At 47.3% G+C, this 18,538-nt stretch overlaps 3 protein-coding genes across 4 annotated transcripts; 2 read left to right on the forward strand and 1 right to left on the reverse strand.

Annotated features, from left to right (window-relative positions):
* Positions 1-224: 224 nt before the first annotated feature.
* yipf3 (Yip1 domain family, member 3) lies at positions 225-2,770 on the forward strand. Its single transcript, XM_011603192.2, has 9 exons — positions 225-483; positions 964-1,173; positions 1,247-1,353; positions 1,438-1,483; positions 1,589-1,681; positions 1,764-1,895; positions 2,034-2,147; positions 2,230-2,353; positions 2,441-2,770. Exons 1-9 carry the CDS (start codon positions 418-420, stop codon positions 2,560-2,562), a joined length of 1,014 nt encoding a protein of 337 aa, XP_011601494.1. The 5' UTR covers positions 225-417; the 3' UTR covers positions 2,563-2,770.
* A 395-nt stretch (positions 2,771-3,165) lies between these two features.
* On the forward strand, positions 3,166-4,868 carry dnph1 (2'-deoxynucleoside 5'-phosphate N-hydrolase 1). 2 transcript variants are annotated; one of them, XR_003888204.1, is made up of 5 exons: positions 3,166-3,378; positions 3,516-3,584; positions 3,672-3,779; positions 3,857-4,033; positions 4,357-4,868. XR_003888204.1 is itself a non-coding variant. In XM_011603191.2 (4 exons), the coding sequence occupies exons 1-4, from the start codon at positions 3,243-3,245 to the stop codon at positions 3,979-3,981; spliced, it is 438 nt and encodes a 145-aa protein (XP_011601493.2). In that variant the 5' UTR covers positions 3,167-3,242; the 3' UTR covers positions 3,982-4,061. The 2 variants fall into 2 exon arrangements, 1 of the variants encoding a protein (XP_011601493.2); XM_011603191.2 differs by lacking the exon at positions 4,357-4,868 and having other exon boundaries at positions 3,167-3,378; positions 3,857-4,061.
* A 1,114-nt stretch (positions 4,869-5,982) lies between these two features.
* Positions 5,983-17,807, reverse strand: tjap1 (tight junction associated protein 1 (peripheral)). Its single transcript, XM_011603189.2, has 12 exons — positions 17,471-17,807; positions 14,869-14,931; positions 14,367-14,441; positions 14,019-14,071; positions 12,732-12,886; positions 11,423-11,451; positions 11,162-11,323; positions 10,875-10,941; positions 8,937-9,044; positions 8,752-8,835; positions 7,975-8,628; positions 5,983-7,899 (listed from the first exon to the last, which is right to left on the reverse strand). The coding sequence occupies exons 5-12, from the start codon at positions 12,849-12,851 to the stop codon at positions 7,279-7,281; spliced, it is 1,845 nt and encodes a 614-aa protein (XP_011601491.1). The 5' UTR covers positions 12,852-12,886; positions 14,019-14,071; positions 14,367-14,441; positions 14,869-14,931; positions 17,471-17,807; the 3' UTR covers positions 5,983-7,278.
* Between the last annotated feature and the right edge of the window lie 731 nt (positions 17,808-18,538).

The following is an 18,538-nucleotide window of genomic DNA, read 5'->3' on the forward strand; positions in this document are numbered from 1 at the left end:
TCAATATGTGTTAAAATACACTCGTTTTGATATAATATGGACAGTTTCTACTCAAGGCACACATAATAAAATTATGATCAAAACAAAAGTTTCCATTCAGTTGAGTAAACTAAAGACAAAATTCTGTATCTATCTATCTATCTATCTATCTATCTATCTATCTATCTATCTATCTATCTATCTATCTATCTAGCTTCTAAAAACATCTCGCGATATCTACAGCGAGCGTGATGACGTCGACGCGTTTTTGTACGCAGCTGCGGAAGACTGTGTTTTTGTTTTCTAATGTTGATTTTAACGATCCCACTTCGGATCTGGATACGTTTTGGTTCATATTTCCATTTTTCAGTATAATAAAAAAGTTTCTACGCAAACCGTAAGGCAGGACAAGGACAGAGATTAAGAGTGGAGCCGAAAATGTCTGCGGGCTCCCGCAACACGAACACGGAACCATGGGGAGGCTTCGAAGACAACATCGTCCAGGTAAGCTAATATGCTAAACTTACTGCGAACATGCTAATAAAACTGTTTAAATTGTAACCAAACAGTGGATCAACACCTTTAATAAATTCTTCACTTATCCGTCCACATTGGTGAGCATGAGAATGACAGTGATATGCAATGCTTGTTGTTTACGCCTCACTTTCTTTCATCCCTTTGCTTTTGTTAATACCTAATTAGGTATCTTGGTGCTGTCATTATCGTGCACATGAAATTAAAAATCTCAAATCTTCAGCAGCCTGGAGACTATAACCTCTGTAATATGCTGTTCTTTAATTACCTTAGTTAAAGTACAGGGTTTTCAATCATCCAGTTCTTAGCAGCTAGGTTGTTTACTAGTGTTTTGTGCTACATGCAGCAACAGCACTTTGGCATTGTGGCAGTGCAGTGTAGCATGTGCAGGAGTAGCTATGTCCATGGTTAAGTGTGCAGTATTAAAGCAGTACCTGGATGTACTAACAGGCAGGCGGTGCTGCAGTCATCGACATGGAGAACATGGATGACACGTCAGGTTCCAGCTTCGAGGACATGGGTGAGATTCACCAGAGAATGAAGGAGGAGGAGGAGGTTGCTGCAGAGGCCGCCGCCACTGAGGACGATGGAGCTGAGGATGGAGAATTCCTGGGAATGAAGGGGCTGAAGGGGCAGCTGGGACGCCAGGTTGCTGATGAGGTGAGAGGGATGTTGTGATGGAGTGATACAGGCTGGAAATGTTCTGATTGGATGATCTGCTTGACCTGGTCAGGTGTGGCAAGCGGGAAAGCGTCAGGCCTCCAAAGCATTTAACTTGTACGCCAACATTGACATCCTGAGACCATATTTTGATGTGGAGCCTGTTCAGGTCCGCAGCAGGTAGGATGGCTGAATTCCCGTTTTCAGTCAGGTGCTTCACATCTCCCGAAGTGTTTGATGCTAAAAGATGCTGTCTTCTATCAGGCTAATCGAGTCCATGATTCCGGTCCGCATGATCAACTTTCCTCAGGTATACTCAAACCTTGTTCCAGGACCTGTTTTTTTCCACCTGGGATTTGTTTTCTTCCTGTTTTGACTGTGGTCCAGGGCTCTGACCATGAGTGTTGTCTTGCAGAAGGTGGCAGGAGAGCTGTACGGTCCTCTGATGCTGGTTTTCACCCTGGTGGCGATTCTGCTGCATGGAATGAAAACATCAGGAACTGTTATAGTGAGAAAACTGTGACACGCAGAAACAAAACACAGTGTAAAAAAAAACAAAAAACCTCAATGTATAATTGTGTGTGTGACAGAGGGAAGGGACTCTGATGGGAACAGCCATAGGGACCTGTTTTGGTTACTGGCTCGGAGTTTCCTCTTTCATCTACTTCCTGGCATATCTGGTCAATGCTCAGATCACAATGCTGCAGATGATGTCTCTACTGGTCAGTAGCAGCGCAGCACCTACAGTACACCATGTGCAGTGTTCCAGCGTTTCCATGACCACATTTCTCAATGCTTTGGTTTTGCAATGGCATAATATTCTGCTGAGGTTTGAGACATCACTTCCTGTCTTTGGTCAGGGTTACGGTCTGTTTGGTCACTGTGTGGTGCTGCTTGTTACCTACAACATCCACTTCCACTTCCTGTTCTACATTCTGTGGCTGCTGCTGGGAGGACTCTCCACTCTGCGCATGGTGAGGATTGGTTTTCCCGTCAGACCTGTGCCCCCTCAGCTCTCAGCTGATGTGTGCTCTGTGGCATTTGATCCCCCACCAGGTGGCGGTTCTACTGTCCCGCACGGTTGGTCAGACTCCTCGCCTGTTGCTCTGCGGGACTCTGGCTCTGCTGCACATGCTGTTCCTGCTCTACCTGCACTTCACCTACCACAAGATCGTCGAGGGTCCGATGCTTGCCATCACCAGCATCATGGTTATTTTCATTGTCATCGTGTGTCTGACTCTCACTCTTCCCATCTCTCTGCTTTCAGGGCTACTGGACACTTTAGAAGGACCTAATATGGCTCCCATTCAGCGTGTGCCCAGAGATGTGCCTGAAGTGATTCTGAACGCCACAGCCAGAAGCCTGGGGGCGATGTTGAGGAGTCACTGAGTCTCCTGGGGGCGACATAGTTTTGTTTCAATGGTCAACTGTCCCGTCTGATCCCATTACTTTTCTCCTTTACTTCTTTTCTTTCATGTATTTATAATTTGTCGATGATATGAGATGATCTTTCCTGTGAACAAACATGTTTGTTGTGATGCAGTAAACAAATATGTCCGTACACAATAAAAACTGGTGTTTTTATAGTACCGCTCACAAATATTCTCACCCACATTTTATTTTAGGCCAAGTTGTCATATTTTGGAATTCCTGCTGTTCAGTGTTCACAGATCAATAATTACAGGGATCAATGGGAGACTCACTGAAGCGGAAAAACACTGATAAAGCTGTCAAAGATCAATAACTCAAGCTGAATCATTTTTAGGAGGGTTTATTAGTCGCCACATCAGGATCTCATAAATATATAACGCTTGACCTGAATAAAAACTATCAGATCAAGAATTTTCAAATAAATGTACCAAAGTGGGAGACAAAACCTCTATTTCTGCCCTGACCGTGGACAGCCTGCGCTCGACAGGCCGAATCCTGCCATTTGTTTGTAAAACATACATGTTCAATAAAGCTTTTGACACTATAAAAAATAAACGTGGGCGCTACTTCCGCTCTCCGATACGTCACCGCGCTGACGCGTGCCCGGGCGCGCGGGAAAGACGCGCAGATCCAGCGGAATGAAGGTGTACTTCTGCGGGAGCATCCGCGGCGGGAGAGACGACGTCGAACTTTACCTGAGAATCGTCACCAAGCTGAAGAGCTTCGCCACCGTGCTCACCGAGCACGTGAGCCACCGTGAGCTCGGGGACGCAGGTCAGAGCACACCTGGTCCACAGTGCGGCTCGAGCTCTAATCACCGTAGTAATGTGCTGCACGTGCTAGTGTGTAGTGAGAGTGTTACGCTGCGGTACTACAGAGGAGTGTGTGACGCCTGTGTTGTGGTTGGACAGGAGAGCACGAGGCCCGGGGGGACCGATTCATTCACGACCGGGATCTGGACTGGCTGCGTCAGTCCGATGGTGAAGTACCGGCGCCTATTGATCTTTTCTCACGAGTCCTGTTCACTGGTCGGGGGTGACCTCTGACCTTTGGGTGTGTGTGTTAAGTTGTGGTTGCCGAGGTAACCCAGCCTTCTCTCGGGGTCGGCTATGAGCTGGGACGTGCCGTGGACATGAAGAAGAAGGTTTTCTGCCTTTTCAGACCGACAGGAAGACGTGAGGCCACTTCCTGTTTGGGAAAGATCAAAGGCACAGACATAAAGGATTCCGTCTCATTTGCTTTGTGATTGCAGGGCTGTCGGCGATGATTCGGGGAGCCGAGGACGGAGACTCGTTTGTGGTTCGAGACTACGCTGAAGATGACATCGAGAAGATCCTGGACGAGTTCTTCTCCAACTTGAAATTGCCTAAAATGTGACAATTTTGACCCCTTCTTGCTGATTGGGAGCCGACTGAAAGCTAAATAAAAGGTTGTAATACAACAGTGTGACTTTTAAATTGCAGTTATTGATTATTTCCAGTCAGGGGGTGTACAGACTGATTCAGGTGTTTTTATATACTGTTTATCTATATATATATACAGTATATATATATTTAACAGATCTTAATATGCTGGAGGAGAGCAGCATGCCCAGCTGTTCCACGTATAGTTGATAGACAATCAACATTTAAAATATTTTATTAATTTTAAAATATAATTTACAGTTTACAAAGTCAGAAAATAAAATCATCAGCAGCATTAACAGTCTTTTTTTTTTCTCCACCGTCTTTTTCTGTTTTTAATACTCAACAGGAAGTGATACAATCAGGTGAGAAAAAACCCAGACAATCGGCGGAAAGCAGGTCAGGTGACCCTGAAAGCACCACTGCAGGGGTCAGAGGTCAGTGATTTGAGAGCAAGGGTAGGGACAGGGCAACATTTTACGGATGGTGAAAGAATTCCTCAAATCTTCCCGTTTCCACTTTGCTGGTTCTCAACATGTCTCCGGTGAGTCAGATCCACTGCTGCCATCCAATAATATGAACCCATTATCCCCCCAATCCCAATAGTTCACCGACTACAAACATATGATTAGCACACAGGCTAACAAACATTAAATGTGTTAATGCTGTTATTTAAAGTACAGTGTTTGTTACCCTCCTGAATCTGTAAAACTAACAACACTCATGCTAATAACACTGTCCTATATTCACTGAAACGTATGTAGCACTGATTATCTCGCCAAACTGGTAAATATGTATTTACCTTGAGCACAATTCAGTAAATGAAATATGTCCAACAACAAATAAATGTATTTCCATGACCATCTTTTGTATCCAGCCAACACTGAAAAATGTATTAGCTTGTTAGCCAGTAGTGGCTATTTGAAAGGCATGAAATAATAGTATAGATCCCATTAAATCTAAACATGTCGTTACTGTATGCAACCCTTTAGCTTAGAGATGTTGTGAACTTTTATTTCTGATTAGTTAAGCAACTAAACTGAGAAGCTGAATTAATTTATGTTAGCAATTTACACTGTTTATGCTCCGTGGCTGTCAAATACTAAATAGACCAGAACACAGTATCCCTGCCTTTGCTAGGGAACATCCTCTAGTTAGCATCTCAGTCAGCATAGTAACACCAGCTACCAAGTTATCACAGTACCTGATGGTACCTGAAGTTGTTTGTAATTTAATGAAGCGCAAATGTGTCCATTTTTGAAGGACTTGGGGAATAATCCATTTTGCTAAATTCAAAACATCCTTATTTTTTAGTCTTTCAAATGCAGTAAGTGCAATAAAGTACATTTGGTACTGATCACAGTACTATCTTCAACATTTAGCAACTTTACAGAGAAAAAAAAAATCTTTCCAGTGGTGCCGATACAGGTCAATTATGGTGTGAAATGAAATTAATGTTAACAGCGTAATTTATTTTAGGTTACCATTATGGGTGATGCAGTGAGCTATTGATGTATATCAAGTTGTGCATCATCGTGTGGGATTTGTAATACAAGTTAAAATTTAGGTGAAAAGGGATAAATTTACACATTCAGTGACATTTAAGAACAGTGGGTTTGCTATCAGAACTGCATCTTAAGTGCTGTCAGGCCCCTTGTTTTCGTTTAGTTCTAAGGAGTTTTGTTCCAGAACACGTTCTCATCCAGGAACCACTCAGAAATACAGCTGATATGCAAGTTTTGAAGTTTAGGTTATTGAAATGTTTAAGTTTAGGTTATTGAAATGATCAAACAGGAGGTGAACATTTGAAATGTCACCTTGAACTATTCAGATCATTTTGAATTCGTGTGTAAATGGTTTTAAGACTGTTTTTAAATGACAAAGCAGCTTAGTTGAAAGTAACTGTCACATGATTTTCGCCACAAGGCCGTTACCGGGACAACCAGCCCTGCTCACAAAGACAAAAGAGAAGTCATTAAGAATGAATGAGACCCAGTTTTTATTCTATTTTTACCCAGACTGCACTGGTGATCCATCCGTGGCAGCAAAAACACTCACGATCCCGAATCTCTTAGATAGAACAGGCTAGCTTCCCGCTAACGCTAGCCTCCGTGCTAAACTCTACCGGAAACGCCGGGCACTGACACCTTATCGCGGTTTTAGCTTCCATCAAGGACACAATCCTCGTGCTCCGCCAACACTCGCCAGTCTTTTCGGTGCCTTTCCGTGGTCAGCTGATGAAAATCATGTGACAGTTTGCTGTTCAATACCGCGATGTCCCATCATGCAACAGGGGTTTTCAGTCGCCGCCACGTTTCCGTCGCCATCCTGCCACCAATGAAATGAACACTCTCAAAACCCCATCACTTGGAATCCATCACTTTTGATTTTAAGCATGCTGGAACACGGATCAAAGTTCAAACACGTCACATGGTGCTGATCAATATCCAATCACTTCCTGTGAAAACAGCCGACACGTGAGGAACCGATCAATCATTCAGTGGACGATCAATGGTGGAGTGAGCAACAATCAAGAGCTGTGAGGAACATTCAATCCTTATGTACAGAGGCGCCATCGTGCCAGGAACATTCAGAAATGTTCTCCAAATAGGAAAAGGTGGATTATTGATTATGGACTCTGTTGTTTGTTTTTTTTAAGACACAAAAAGTTTTCCATGGAAACATAATCAGAAGAACAAGAAGATCAAACGGAAAAACGTCTCAATAATCAACAGAAATCAACATTTTGATGGTTACATTCAAGGGAACTCCGCCCCTTTTGATGAACCAATCCGATCAGAGCACAGTGACGGACACAGGAAGTCTGAGACCCGACCTTCAGGCGTCGCACTCGCAACCTTTACGAGGGGGAGAGAGTGAGGGCGAGAGGCACTGACTGTCTATGTGTATCCTGGCGTGGCTTTTCAAATTAAAACTCCTCTAAGTGGAGGCAAAGTTGTCAATTTAAGATCTGAAATTTTGTTGTGAGTCTCTCTCTCTCTCTCACACACACACACACACACACACACACACACACGCGCGCACACACACACACACACACACACACACACACACACACACACACACACACACACACACACACACACACACACACACACCATTAGGCGGTATCATATGGCTATATCCTGGATGGGCATGGCATGCGAGCCAGTGACAGACATGTTGCCATGGAAACAGACAGTGGCTGGGTGAGCACAGTGTGGGGAGGTGGTTCTGCAGGAGGAGGGGGGGGTCAGGACTCCAGGCGGGGTCAGTCCAGCAGCGTGCCTTGCTCCTGGGCCCGGGTCAGGCTGTCCTTGCGGTGCAGGTGGTGCACACCCATCCTCTTTGGGCTCCTCTGGGGCCGCTGGAGGCCGAGGGTGGCGTCGAAGTCCAGGAGACGAGGCGAGATGAGGGGCAGCTCGTGAGGGAGCACATCTCTTTCCTCCTCCTCCTCCTCCTCTTTCACGTGGATTTCATCAGGGCTGGTTGCCAAAGCGACGGCCGCGTCCTCACGGTCGCCCTCGTCCTCCAGGTTCATCAGCAGCCGCTCGCCGCCTTCCTCGCCACAGCCGAAGTGTCCCCGCCTGCTGGGCCTGGGCTCCACGTCCGTGTCGGTGTCCAGACTGGAGCCGCGGCTCGGCGTCCAGCTGCGCACCGACGAGCCCTCCTCGCCGTCCGAGTAGGCCGCTCTGTGGCAGTCGGAGGACGGAGCCACGCCCCCTGGCGCCAGCCGCCTCCTCTGCAGCTCCTGGGCCGTGCGGCTGCTGAAGGACGTGCGGTGAACCACCGAGCCGTCGCAGGACGGCGCCATCTTTTCCACGAACATTCTCTGCCAGTTGGCCAGGAGGTCCTCCTCGGAGCTGCCGGAGCTGGCCAGAACGCTGGGCGCCTGAGGGGGCGGAGTTAAGAGAGACATTTTAGGATCTGCGGCGCCACAATCCCAGAGGAGTCGGTGTGACCGTACCTGCGGCGGGCTGCTGAACGGGCTGGACTGGCTGGACAGCGGCTCACTGGCGGCGTCGCCTTGCGGCGGCGGCGTGCGCTTGTGGGAGGAGGGGGCGGGGCTTCCGGGGACATGGCGCTCATCGTCGTTCTGGACGAGGCTCAGCGAGATCGCCTGCCGGGTGGCGTAGGTGCAGTTGGGCAGAGGCGAGTTTTTGGGGATCTTCACCTTGTCGTCGGAAGAGAACTCGATGACCTTGCGTCCTGGATACAACGGGTTCGGGGGCGGCGGGGGAGGGTACGGATTCAGCTTCTCAAAGGCGGAGACCCCGCCCACTTCCTCCTCCAGGCTGCTGTGACTGCACAGCGAGCCGTTCTGCAGCTGCTCCGCCTCCTGGTTGATCTCGCGACCGCCGCCCTCGGCGCCCGCCGAGCACGTCATGTCCACGTGCACGAACACGTCCTCGGCCAGCGGCCGGCCGCAGCTGCTGGACTGGGCCGAGTTCAGGACCAGCGGTTCTGGTTTCTCCAGGACGCGGGCGATGACGGAGGTCGGGACGACATCGGCTGGGGTCAGACTGAGGGTGTCGGGATCCTGGGCGCCGGGGGCGGAGCCTCGCTCTGGCAGGCTGCTCTTCATATGCTTGTTCAGCATATCCTGCAGCTCATAGGGCAGCTACACAGTCACAGGAAACCAGACACTTTAAAACTACACTCGGAATCTAAACACACACACACACACACACTCTCTCACACACACACACACACACACACACACACACACGTAGGAGTTTCTTACATCAGCAAACTTGTGGTTCCTGAAATGTGATTTGTTGCATTTGAGCAGCTGGACGGCGAGGTTACAGTCCTGTCTGTAGCGCTCCTGCACACACACAGAGCTTCATTAACCATAGCAACCACATGATCGACCCCGCCGACAGGGTCGGTCGGGCCGGAGCGCCAACAGACCACGGCGGGACTCACGTTGAGCTCCTCCAGGCGGTTGATGGTGTTCTTAGCGTCCAGCAGCTTGCTGGTCAGGTCCACGATTTCCTGCTCCATCGTCTTTTTGTCTCGCTCGACCTTCCGTAACTGGACGAAGAAGAAACACGACGTGAGCGTCACGGGAGAGACAGACCATCGGTAGCCCCGGTTGATAGGAGGCGGAGCTTCATTCCAACCACGTGGGAATACAGATGTTGATACCGACACTGAGATCAATTAATTTAGCGTCTGCGAGCTGATCTGTCTGCACGGCTGCAGTGTTCCCAGATCATTTGAACGCCACATCGGCTAGCAGCGTGTTACAGATGCATCATGGGACGTGGTGGTGGCAGCTGTACTGAGGAGATCAACGAGATCCCATCAGATTTTGTTTTAAGCCAAAAGCTGAAATGCTATCGCTTTGTTTAAAACAGAGCTGATAAATGGCAGCTTGGACCAGCGCAGCTAGCATGTAGCTAACGTTCTACAGCCTTTAGTTTGTTCCTCTGCTGCAGGTCAAGAACTCAAGTCATCTTAAACCTCTGAAGATTAGCTGGTAACAAATGATGAATCACGGTCAAACAACAAACCTCTGTTCCACTGCAACGTCTGAAGTTTTTAGTTTTTACCTAAACCATCTGTTAAGTCAAGGAAACAAACTTGTCTCGTAGCTCTCAGCTAATTTCTCTGCGTAGTGGGAAACTGGAGATCTCTACTTTAATCAAGCGCAGACACAAACATTAGCATCGCTAGCAGCAGCTCCAGTAACCTGAGCTTTGTTTTACACCAAGTCCTCACAGTCAAACATGTATTTGAGGAATAAAAACAACCCACCGAGATCAGAACTGGGGTGATTCAATGGGCTACCCATAGGGGGCGCTGACAGCCGGTTTAAAAAAAGAAAGCGTAAAGATGGTTTATAAATCCTAAAATATGCTTTCATTTCTGCCACAAACACTTGATTTGTGATTTTATTAAATTTATTTATTTAATAAATGTATTAAATTTGTCCTGCAGCAGCAATTAATCCAGTAAACAAGGAAAATTTGTTTGGAGGACTTGGTGTTGACACAGGAAATGGACAGCGGAGAGGATGATGAGGGTGGACAGATGAAGAGGAAGATGAACAAATGAATGAATGAATGAAACGCAACTGCATGAACCCATGTCTGACTGACGGCAGCCTGGTGAGGGGGTCATGATGAGGAGGATGAGTTGGTCCATCAAAGAGCAGCGTGAGAGAAGAAAAGAGAAGAAAAGATGAAGGATGAAAAGAGACACACTAACAGGAAGTCTGCTTTCCATTCAAACCTTCTAAATACATTCAGCTTTAAACCTCTGAAAACATTAATATGCACCATCTAGGTCTTAATCAGAACTTTTAGTGCCACACATTCATAATAATAAATAAATAAAAACTTGGGACATTTGGAAAGAAGAGCAAATATGTGATATTTCGAGAGGAAAGTTGGGTTTGGAGAATCCACAGAATGTCGATATCATATATACAGAACTATACTGTACTAACTATACTATCTAAAACACCCAGAAGAATGAAAGTCCAAATCCCAAACTTTATCTCCGAACACTGTAGAGAAATTTAAAATAATAGATACACTTGATCAACGGGATTGCCTGCGTGTGCTGCCCCCTTGTGGCAGAACTACTACACTGCTGCTACTGCGGGCTTGGCTGTAATACCATGACCGGCCTCTGGGAGGCAGCACTGCGCCATGATCCTAAACCCAGGATCAAATTTCTTCTGTCTGCGCGCATCTGGACGAAAGGGGAGCCTGAATGGGTCTGAATGAGAATAAAGGCGCGGCCCCACAGGTATTATGGCCTCATCATTCGAGTGTCGGAGGCACCAGAGTTTGAACCGATCAAATAATGCGTCAAACCAAAGCAATGATGTCACACCACAGACGGAGAACTTACCAGAGCATGAAGCTTCTCCTCCAGGTCCTGATTGGCTCGCTGAGAAGCTGTGTAGCTGTTCTGAAGTCTACAGAGAGGAAACAAAAATGTAAAAGGTTCCACTGCAGGGGCTGTCAAGTCAGCATCAGCCTTTCAGTCTGCACGTAGGTTTTTCATTTAATTGCATCAGGCAACCTTTTATTTCTGTTTGTCTTCAAAAGGGAAACAGGAAGAGTGACAGCCACGGCCACAACCTCATGTTTATCAATCGAGGCTTTATTACAGCACCTAGCATCGCGGGTCTTCACCTGCGGAACTTGTCCCTCATCTTGTCCAGGTCATCTCTGGTCCGACTCAGCTCCGCTTCCATGTAATGACGGCTGCCGTCAAACTCCGCCTCCATGGCCTCCATCCTGTGGTTGGAGAGAGAGAGGCAGCGCTGCAGGTCCTCGTTCTGCTGCTGGAGGATTCTGGGAAAAGGATAAAAGGTCAAAGGTCACAGGGGGCTGAACAACACGCCGGAATAATCCACTCCAAGTATGAGAAATACAGGACGTGAGGTGTATCACCTGATCTTGTCAGAGTCTGAGTACGCCTCCTAAAACACAAAAAGCAACGACACATGATCCCATCAGATCGGCTTTTAAACATTACATCATTGTCAGCTGCCCGACGCTGCCTGCAGGTCAATGTCCCGGGACCACATTAGCTCTGAATGCTACAGGGTTTCCACAGGCCGCATCAAATGACCACCGAACCGTCAAATCAATGACGGCAGCTAAAAGGCCAAAATAATCAAAGGGCGCGATTCATGATGGATCCATAAAATCATCGCACGGCTACGGTGAAGAGATGTTCAGGCAGGAGCTGAGGAGGTTCTCCAGGAAGCACAGGTGGAGATGTACCCAAACAGACCTGCGTTCCTCCAGGAACCTCCATCACAGCGGGGGGAGCGTGGAGGAGACCTACCTTCACGTTAGAGAGCACCGACTGATTAGAAAGAGGAAATGAGTGTTTATGTCTCTTCTGGACGTCCTTCTTCACTCCTTTCTCCCGTTTTCGTGGCGTCCTCTCTCTGCTGTTACTCCTTCGATGTCCCGCCCCCTCCAGCAGATGCAGGGCGTCGGGCCGCTGCACCGATGACACCCAGTCGTCCCAGCGGTGGCTACGTTCAGCCGGTGTCTCCTCACACTGCCACTCCCTGCTGGGCGAGCGGCGGTGTTGGACGGCGGCGTCTCCTTGTCCTCTGACAGAAGGCGTCTTGCCGAGCTGGCTAAGGTGGGCGGGGCTCATGACCCGACAGGTGATTTCATCCAGGAAGTTGGAGAAACGGACCTTCTCCTTCAGAACGTGCATCCGCTGGTTGTATCTGGTCCCGCACGGGCTGGATGGATCAGAAGATCGGCGTGCCACGCCGCAGCGCTCAGACGGGCGCAGAGAGCGGATGGGTGGCTGGGGAGCATTTGACGCTTTCCCCCTTCCATCACCTAGCAACTCTACCGACTGTGACTTCCTGATGATGTCATAAGTGTGCTTCGATTCCAAAGAACCTGGCTGCTTCAGGATGCTCCTTGGAGCAGTGGCCGATGCAGCGACGGTGTGTGGCCACCTCGTTGAGCGATGGCTGGGCGAGGCTGCGGGGCTTTGAGAACTCATAGTTCTGGATCGGTGCGTCCTCTGGCTCTGGCTAGTGAAGCGACCCGATGGTGGAACATAGACCTCGAGGCTGGAGAGACTGGAAACTTCCAGCTCACTGTCAGAGCGTGGGAGTGTCGACGTTGGCCCCCCGCGCGGCAACCCGTAACTCTGAGGGCGTTTAGCGCTGATGGAGCGGCGCAGCAGGGTGGTTGGAGGCGTGTTTACGCTGTGTTGGTTTACCTGACTGAGGTCATGCTGCGGCGCAGGTGTGGGCAGAGTAACAGGCAGGTTGTGGCGCGTCTCGCGATGCTGTGGCGGAGCTTTGCGGTAGGGCTTCCTGGCAGGAGCTGCACTCGTCATTCTGGGCCCTCCTTCGTTCTTTGCTCAGTAACTTCCTGTCAGGAGAAAACGGCTGAGATGAAACGGAGGACGGCGGCGCGTCCACCACCAAAAGCCAATCGCAAGACCAAAACCACAACTGGACTCAGCCGGTGCTGTTACGCTCGCTCACTCTGTGCAGATCAATGCTCGATCATCGCACATCAGCATCAAACACACACGCTTCGTAAATGGGTCATTACTGCATCTTTGTGGGGACCCCCAGCCAAGCTGTGGGGGAGAAACAACAATGGGCACATGCTCCTTTCTCAGTTCAATTATTTCTCCATTTTCTTTTATTTGGATCTTCATGAGGACAGAACAGCAAATATGGAGACATTCAAAGTTTCAAGCTAAAACTCCAAAAAAAGGTGAATAACAGTCCGCGCGTGTGTGTGTGTGTGTGTGTGTGAGTGTGTGTCTGCAGGCTAGTCATTGATCTGCAGTTTGTTTCCAGAACAGGAAACTCGGCTCAATAGATCCCAATGAGGCCAGTTAGCCTGTCGGCATAAAGCAGCTAATCTGACTGGCACAGTGCTAACACAGCTAACATGCTACTGGAACCCTCTGTCCTACTGATGACATCACTCTTTAGAAAATGAAATATATGCCTCAGAAGAATGAGAAGCATTTCTATAGGCGTTTGTCTGGTCATATGACCTGAGGGGACCAACGACTAACTGCGGTTAACTATTCGAAAGCATTGATCATTAGTTAATGCTCTAAAAACTTAATTACCCATCAGCCTCAGCTGTTGTTACAGATCACAGAAAGTATAGATCACAGAGGGAGGTTCTCTATGTTGCTCTTCAATGACCCACTGATCTATACATAAAATATGTACAGCACACAAAGTACTGGCTTAAAGGAAAATAAAATCCATCAATAAACAATTATCTTCCCTTCTCTTCCTGAACACCCGACAGTCCTGGTTAAGGGTGAAGCAGTTCAGAGTCGGCAGCCTCTGAATTTTACATTCAAAGTGCCCTGAGCGTGGAACCCAGCAGGCTCTGCTCTCTCAAACACGCGGTGCTTCTGCGGGACTGCGCCGCGATGGCGTCATGCTCTGCTGCAGCAGCCTGTTCCTGTTCTCATCTTTAATGCTGTCCTCTCTGTCAAACTTCTACTTTCTCTTAAATGAATTTGTACCTGATGCGCTGGTGTCTCCACACTGACTGAATCTGCAAAATCAACTGGACAACCTGGAAAGAAAAAACACAAAAAGGGGCATTACAGTTTAAAAAAGCCAACTGTGAAACCAGAGAAGACTTGATGAAAGCAGGCTGCTGTCACATGTCCAGGTTTCCACATAAACACTTTTCATTGGCAACATCTTTATAGAACCTTTTTAATACTTTGCAACTCAGCTCTAATGCTTACATGAAACTGAGCCACATTAGTTGATATGTTAGAGAACCAAAACGTATCTGTGACAGCATTAATATTAAACACATCATGGCAGTGACGTAGCATGGGAATAAGAACGTAGAAACAAACCTCATCAATTCCATCATCACTCGTCCACACGTTCACACCAAGAAGCCGACAGTCACTACGACATGGAGGAATTATCTGGTGAAACATGAAACAGTAGAAGAAACATCACTCAGCTGGAAAATAACCTGAAGTCTTCATTAATATTCAAGCACAGAGGAGCAACGATAAACTATTCAAAAGAGACCAGACTGAAAGGAGCTTTGTGTGTGTGTGTGTGTGTGTGTGTGTGTGTGTGTGTGTGTGTGTGGATATGTCCCTACATGAGTGAGTGAATGATTGAGAGAAAAGGAGACATGACTTGACTGATATTTGATTGTTAGAGTCAGCACTGATTGTGAGTAGTTCAGGAAGCGATAAAAGACATTTGGACATCAAAGTTAGTGAGATACAGGAAGTTAAAGGCATAAACACAGAGAAACACATTTTTAGACAGCAGGGGCCATCTGTGAACAGTAAGTAGAACAGAGAGTCTGTAAAACGGTGCTGCTGTACTCATCCTCACACATTTAGCCTTCCCGTTGCTCCGCTTCCTCCTTGTCTTCTACCTTTGAAGCCTCTGATAACACTGAAACATAAGACGATGGAAAAACATCAGTGAGCTGGCAAAACAGCATAGAGGGCGGGTACAGCAAACACTGAAGCAACGTTTAAGTTAAGCTGATGCCACATTTGAAAACATCCAACCCCGACAAGTAAATCTTAAAAGAAAACCTCAACACTATTATACACTGACAAAGTTAAATTACATGCTAATTACTCAAGATTTATCACATTATAAAATAACCAGAGGCTCCAAATTCATCTCCTGGTTAATTTAGCATTCTGGTAGTTGACGTTTAATTTACTAGATCCACCATAAAGAGTCATCATATCTTCTGACATTTTCTAGGCCTCGGTGGCGCCACCTTGTGGCCGCCGTGAATGTTACAGCTTATGTGACCTCAGCTGCAGGCTGCACAAAGATCAGACTGGAAGTTCCAAGATTAAAACTGCAAATCTTCTCCGTCCCTGTGGAAGAATGAATGAACTAGGGTCCCCTGAGACTTCCAGATCCAGACAGAGGGGATGCTGGGTAATCAGCCAGACTTCATGGTGGTGGATAAGGACAGAAAAGGACAGCGGCGATAGATGTGGTGAGTCCTGGTGACAACAACTTCAGGCAGACGAAACACGAGGAGCTGCAAAAGGAGCTACTAACTAAAGGAGGAGCAGAAGATTACATGGGGAGTGACAGATTCCACAGTGACATCTAAACTCCAATTTAGAGAGGCGCATCAAAACATTTTTCTGGGTACTTCTCGTATTATGACAACAACTGCATTGTGTGCGGAGGCGCCAGGAGAAGTGAGGAATCAGCTGACCACCTGCCACAGACATCATTGGTGTGTGAACAACACACTCACCTCCAGCTGAAGGTTAAGCCGGGGCAGCTGGTGTGCGAGGAGCAGGCACAATCTGTCAGTCTGCCTGATTATTCATTGAATAACTTATTAGCAACTTATATCATAACCTCCATTTATTCCTGATCAAGGTTGTACGGGACCTGAAAAATAACCTTGTTATCGCAGAACCATGACTAGGTTACCAACCTGTCACAGGACACACAGACCTCGTCTTGGTAATTAAATCTCTACTTAGCCTATATAGATACATATATATGATGCATAACCCCACCCAGATCTTAGGAAACAAATGACAATGCGATCCCTGTTGTATGCAATGCACGTACGACAATATTAGATGCAAAGATTGTTAGCCATACAAACAGCGTACTGTGCTCAACAGTGCCCTCTGCCGGGAGCCAGCGGCATCACACCGCGACACAGGGACCACCTCTGCAAAGCACAGCTCCCTGTTCAAAATAAATTTCAACAATGGAACCTTTTGTCTTAAAAAAGGTGGAGCTGGATCCAATAATCCCTCAGTTTTAGATAAAAAGATCTTATGATTCGTCTCGGGTATGTTGTCGCTCCTATAGGAGCTATAGGACTATAGGAAAAGGTTCCACTAGAAAGAAAAATGGGGGGCAGGTGGGTGGGGTGGGAAAAGCATTAAAGGCTTGAAAACAGGACATCCTTTGTCACAACACGAATGTAGTTGGTCTTCTAATGCAGCATTTGAAGTCTACAGCCACCAAAGGCACAGCTAAAGTCTGATGAAGCTTCACTTCCTGTCTGAATCAGTTGGCATTTTAAGTCAGACTGTTGCCTAGCAACAACGTAGTACAGCTCCAAAGGGCTGGTTTCCACGAGCGATAAACACCACATGAATGATGGAGATGCGGATGCTGCAAAAATCTCTCGCGCATCACACCGACTCATTAAAAAGGCGAAAAAAACGACGTGTCTGGACGAGAGACATAATTGGACAGAATCTGACAGACACGGGAACCACGTCCAACACCTGCGATGCCAACTGACACCTGAAGAACACACTGGACACACACAGTACACAATCTGAGAGTCAGGCAACCTTTGTGGACCCGTGTTTGAGAAAGCTCTCATCAATATCTGACCGTCCACCACTGGTGATGGATCAGACTGGTCTCATGTACCTGTTGCTGAGTGCAGGTGTTTTCAGGGTGACACCACGGAGTTTCCTGATCAACAGAAACATTTAACAATTCAACACACACACCAACCCATCAGTCCGAGCTCGGGTGTTCCTGAGAAGCTTTTAAATCAAATCATTTCATTACCGGTATTGTAAATTTAAACATGTTCCCAAATTGATTTTATTTTATTTCTAGACCCCCTCGTACCCAATTTTTGAAGGGAAAAGTTTGCATTTGACTGGGAATGAGGCCGTTTAAATGGACGCGTGCGCTCGCAAACGCACACGCGCGCACGCACACACAATGATCAGTTTGACGTTAGGACGCCTCTGCCCTCGGTTCTATCTGGCAGGCTGCAGGAGTCACAGCGGGGTTCTTTTGTCCGACACCGGGATAAAGTAGTGCCAAACGTCGCACCTACACCTCCTGCTACAGTCGGATGTGCCTCGGTAGGTCTGACAGTGGCCCGGTTCACCGTACCATCACCACCAACCGAACAACACCCTACTCTACCACGACCGAACCGCTGTTCCGTCGGGTCAGTTCTTACCTGTGAGTCCGATAAGTCCGGTTAGGCTCGGAGTCTCCCCAAACAAACAACAGATAAAGTTTATCAAAGCTCCGCTCTCTTTTCCTCGGCTCGGCCGCGGAGGAGGGAGGAGCCACGTACAGCGGCTGAGAACCGATCCCAAGTCGGGAAGGAGGGCCGTGGTCCGGTAGGGAAGCGGCGGTTCGGACAGCGTGCGGCCAGAATCCAAAAAGCCCGATTGCGACGCTTCAACTAACGGCTGAAAATCCAGTCAGCGTCCCTCGGATAAAGTTGGGCTACTGTCCTGCTTCGCTGTCGCCATCTTTACCCGCGGGGCATGATGGGTAATCCTGAGGAATCCCGATTCCCCCTTTCACAATTCTCTTACGTCCTGCGTGATGACGTCAAGCACACGGATTTCGTAGCATCAATTGAAGCCGCGTTAAATTATTCAGTTACTCTTAGCTTTAGTTACTCTGTACAGATTGCTTTGTCTTTTACATGAGAAAATAGGAAATGTGGTCAGTAAAGGTTAACATACTGCTAGTAGTAGCCCTACTTGCACTATTGCATTGCAATCTCATTGAATGGATCCTCAATCAAAGAATAAAAAGTATTTTTTTTAATCTTTGTGTATCATTCTGCAATCTATTTCCCAGAAGTTATTTATTCACGCATGTTCACAATACCTACGAATAAAAAACAACAACAAAAAAACGACGTAATTGATGGACCAGTAAGAACTGGGAACATGTATGTGAGAGCTACTCTTCCTGGTGTCTTTACAGCTTTTTTCACCTCAGTGTTGTTTTTAGGCATGTTGACATCTTTTTGACAACATTGGAGCATTAAAATATTTTGTAAAAAGGTATATTGATATATTTTCCCCCTCAGTTTTATCTGCAGGCAGATTCCCACATTTTATTTGCCCTGCTTCCTCGGTGTATTTACAGTTACACTGGTGGACACAGATTTACCGCATCATCCGAATTACCACAATTCAGTGTGGAAGTGTGTCTGTCTTGTTTGCCCAGTCAGACATCTCACCTCACAGGGATGCACTCACAGCAGTTGTTGAGCAAATTAACG

Source organism: Takifugu rubripes, chromosome 4 (assembly GCF_901000725.2).
Source record: "Takifugu rubripes chromosome 4, fTakRub1.2, whole genome shotgun sequence".
Lineage (NCBI taxonomy): Eukaryota > Metazoa > Chordata > Actinopteri > Tetraodontiformes > Tetraodontidae > Takifugu > Takifugu rubripes.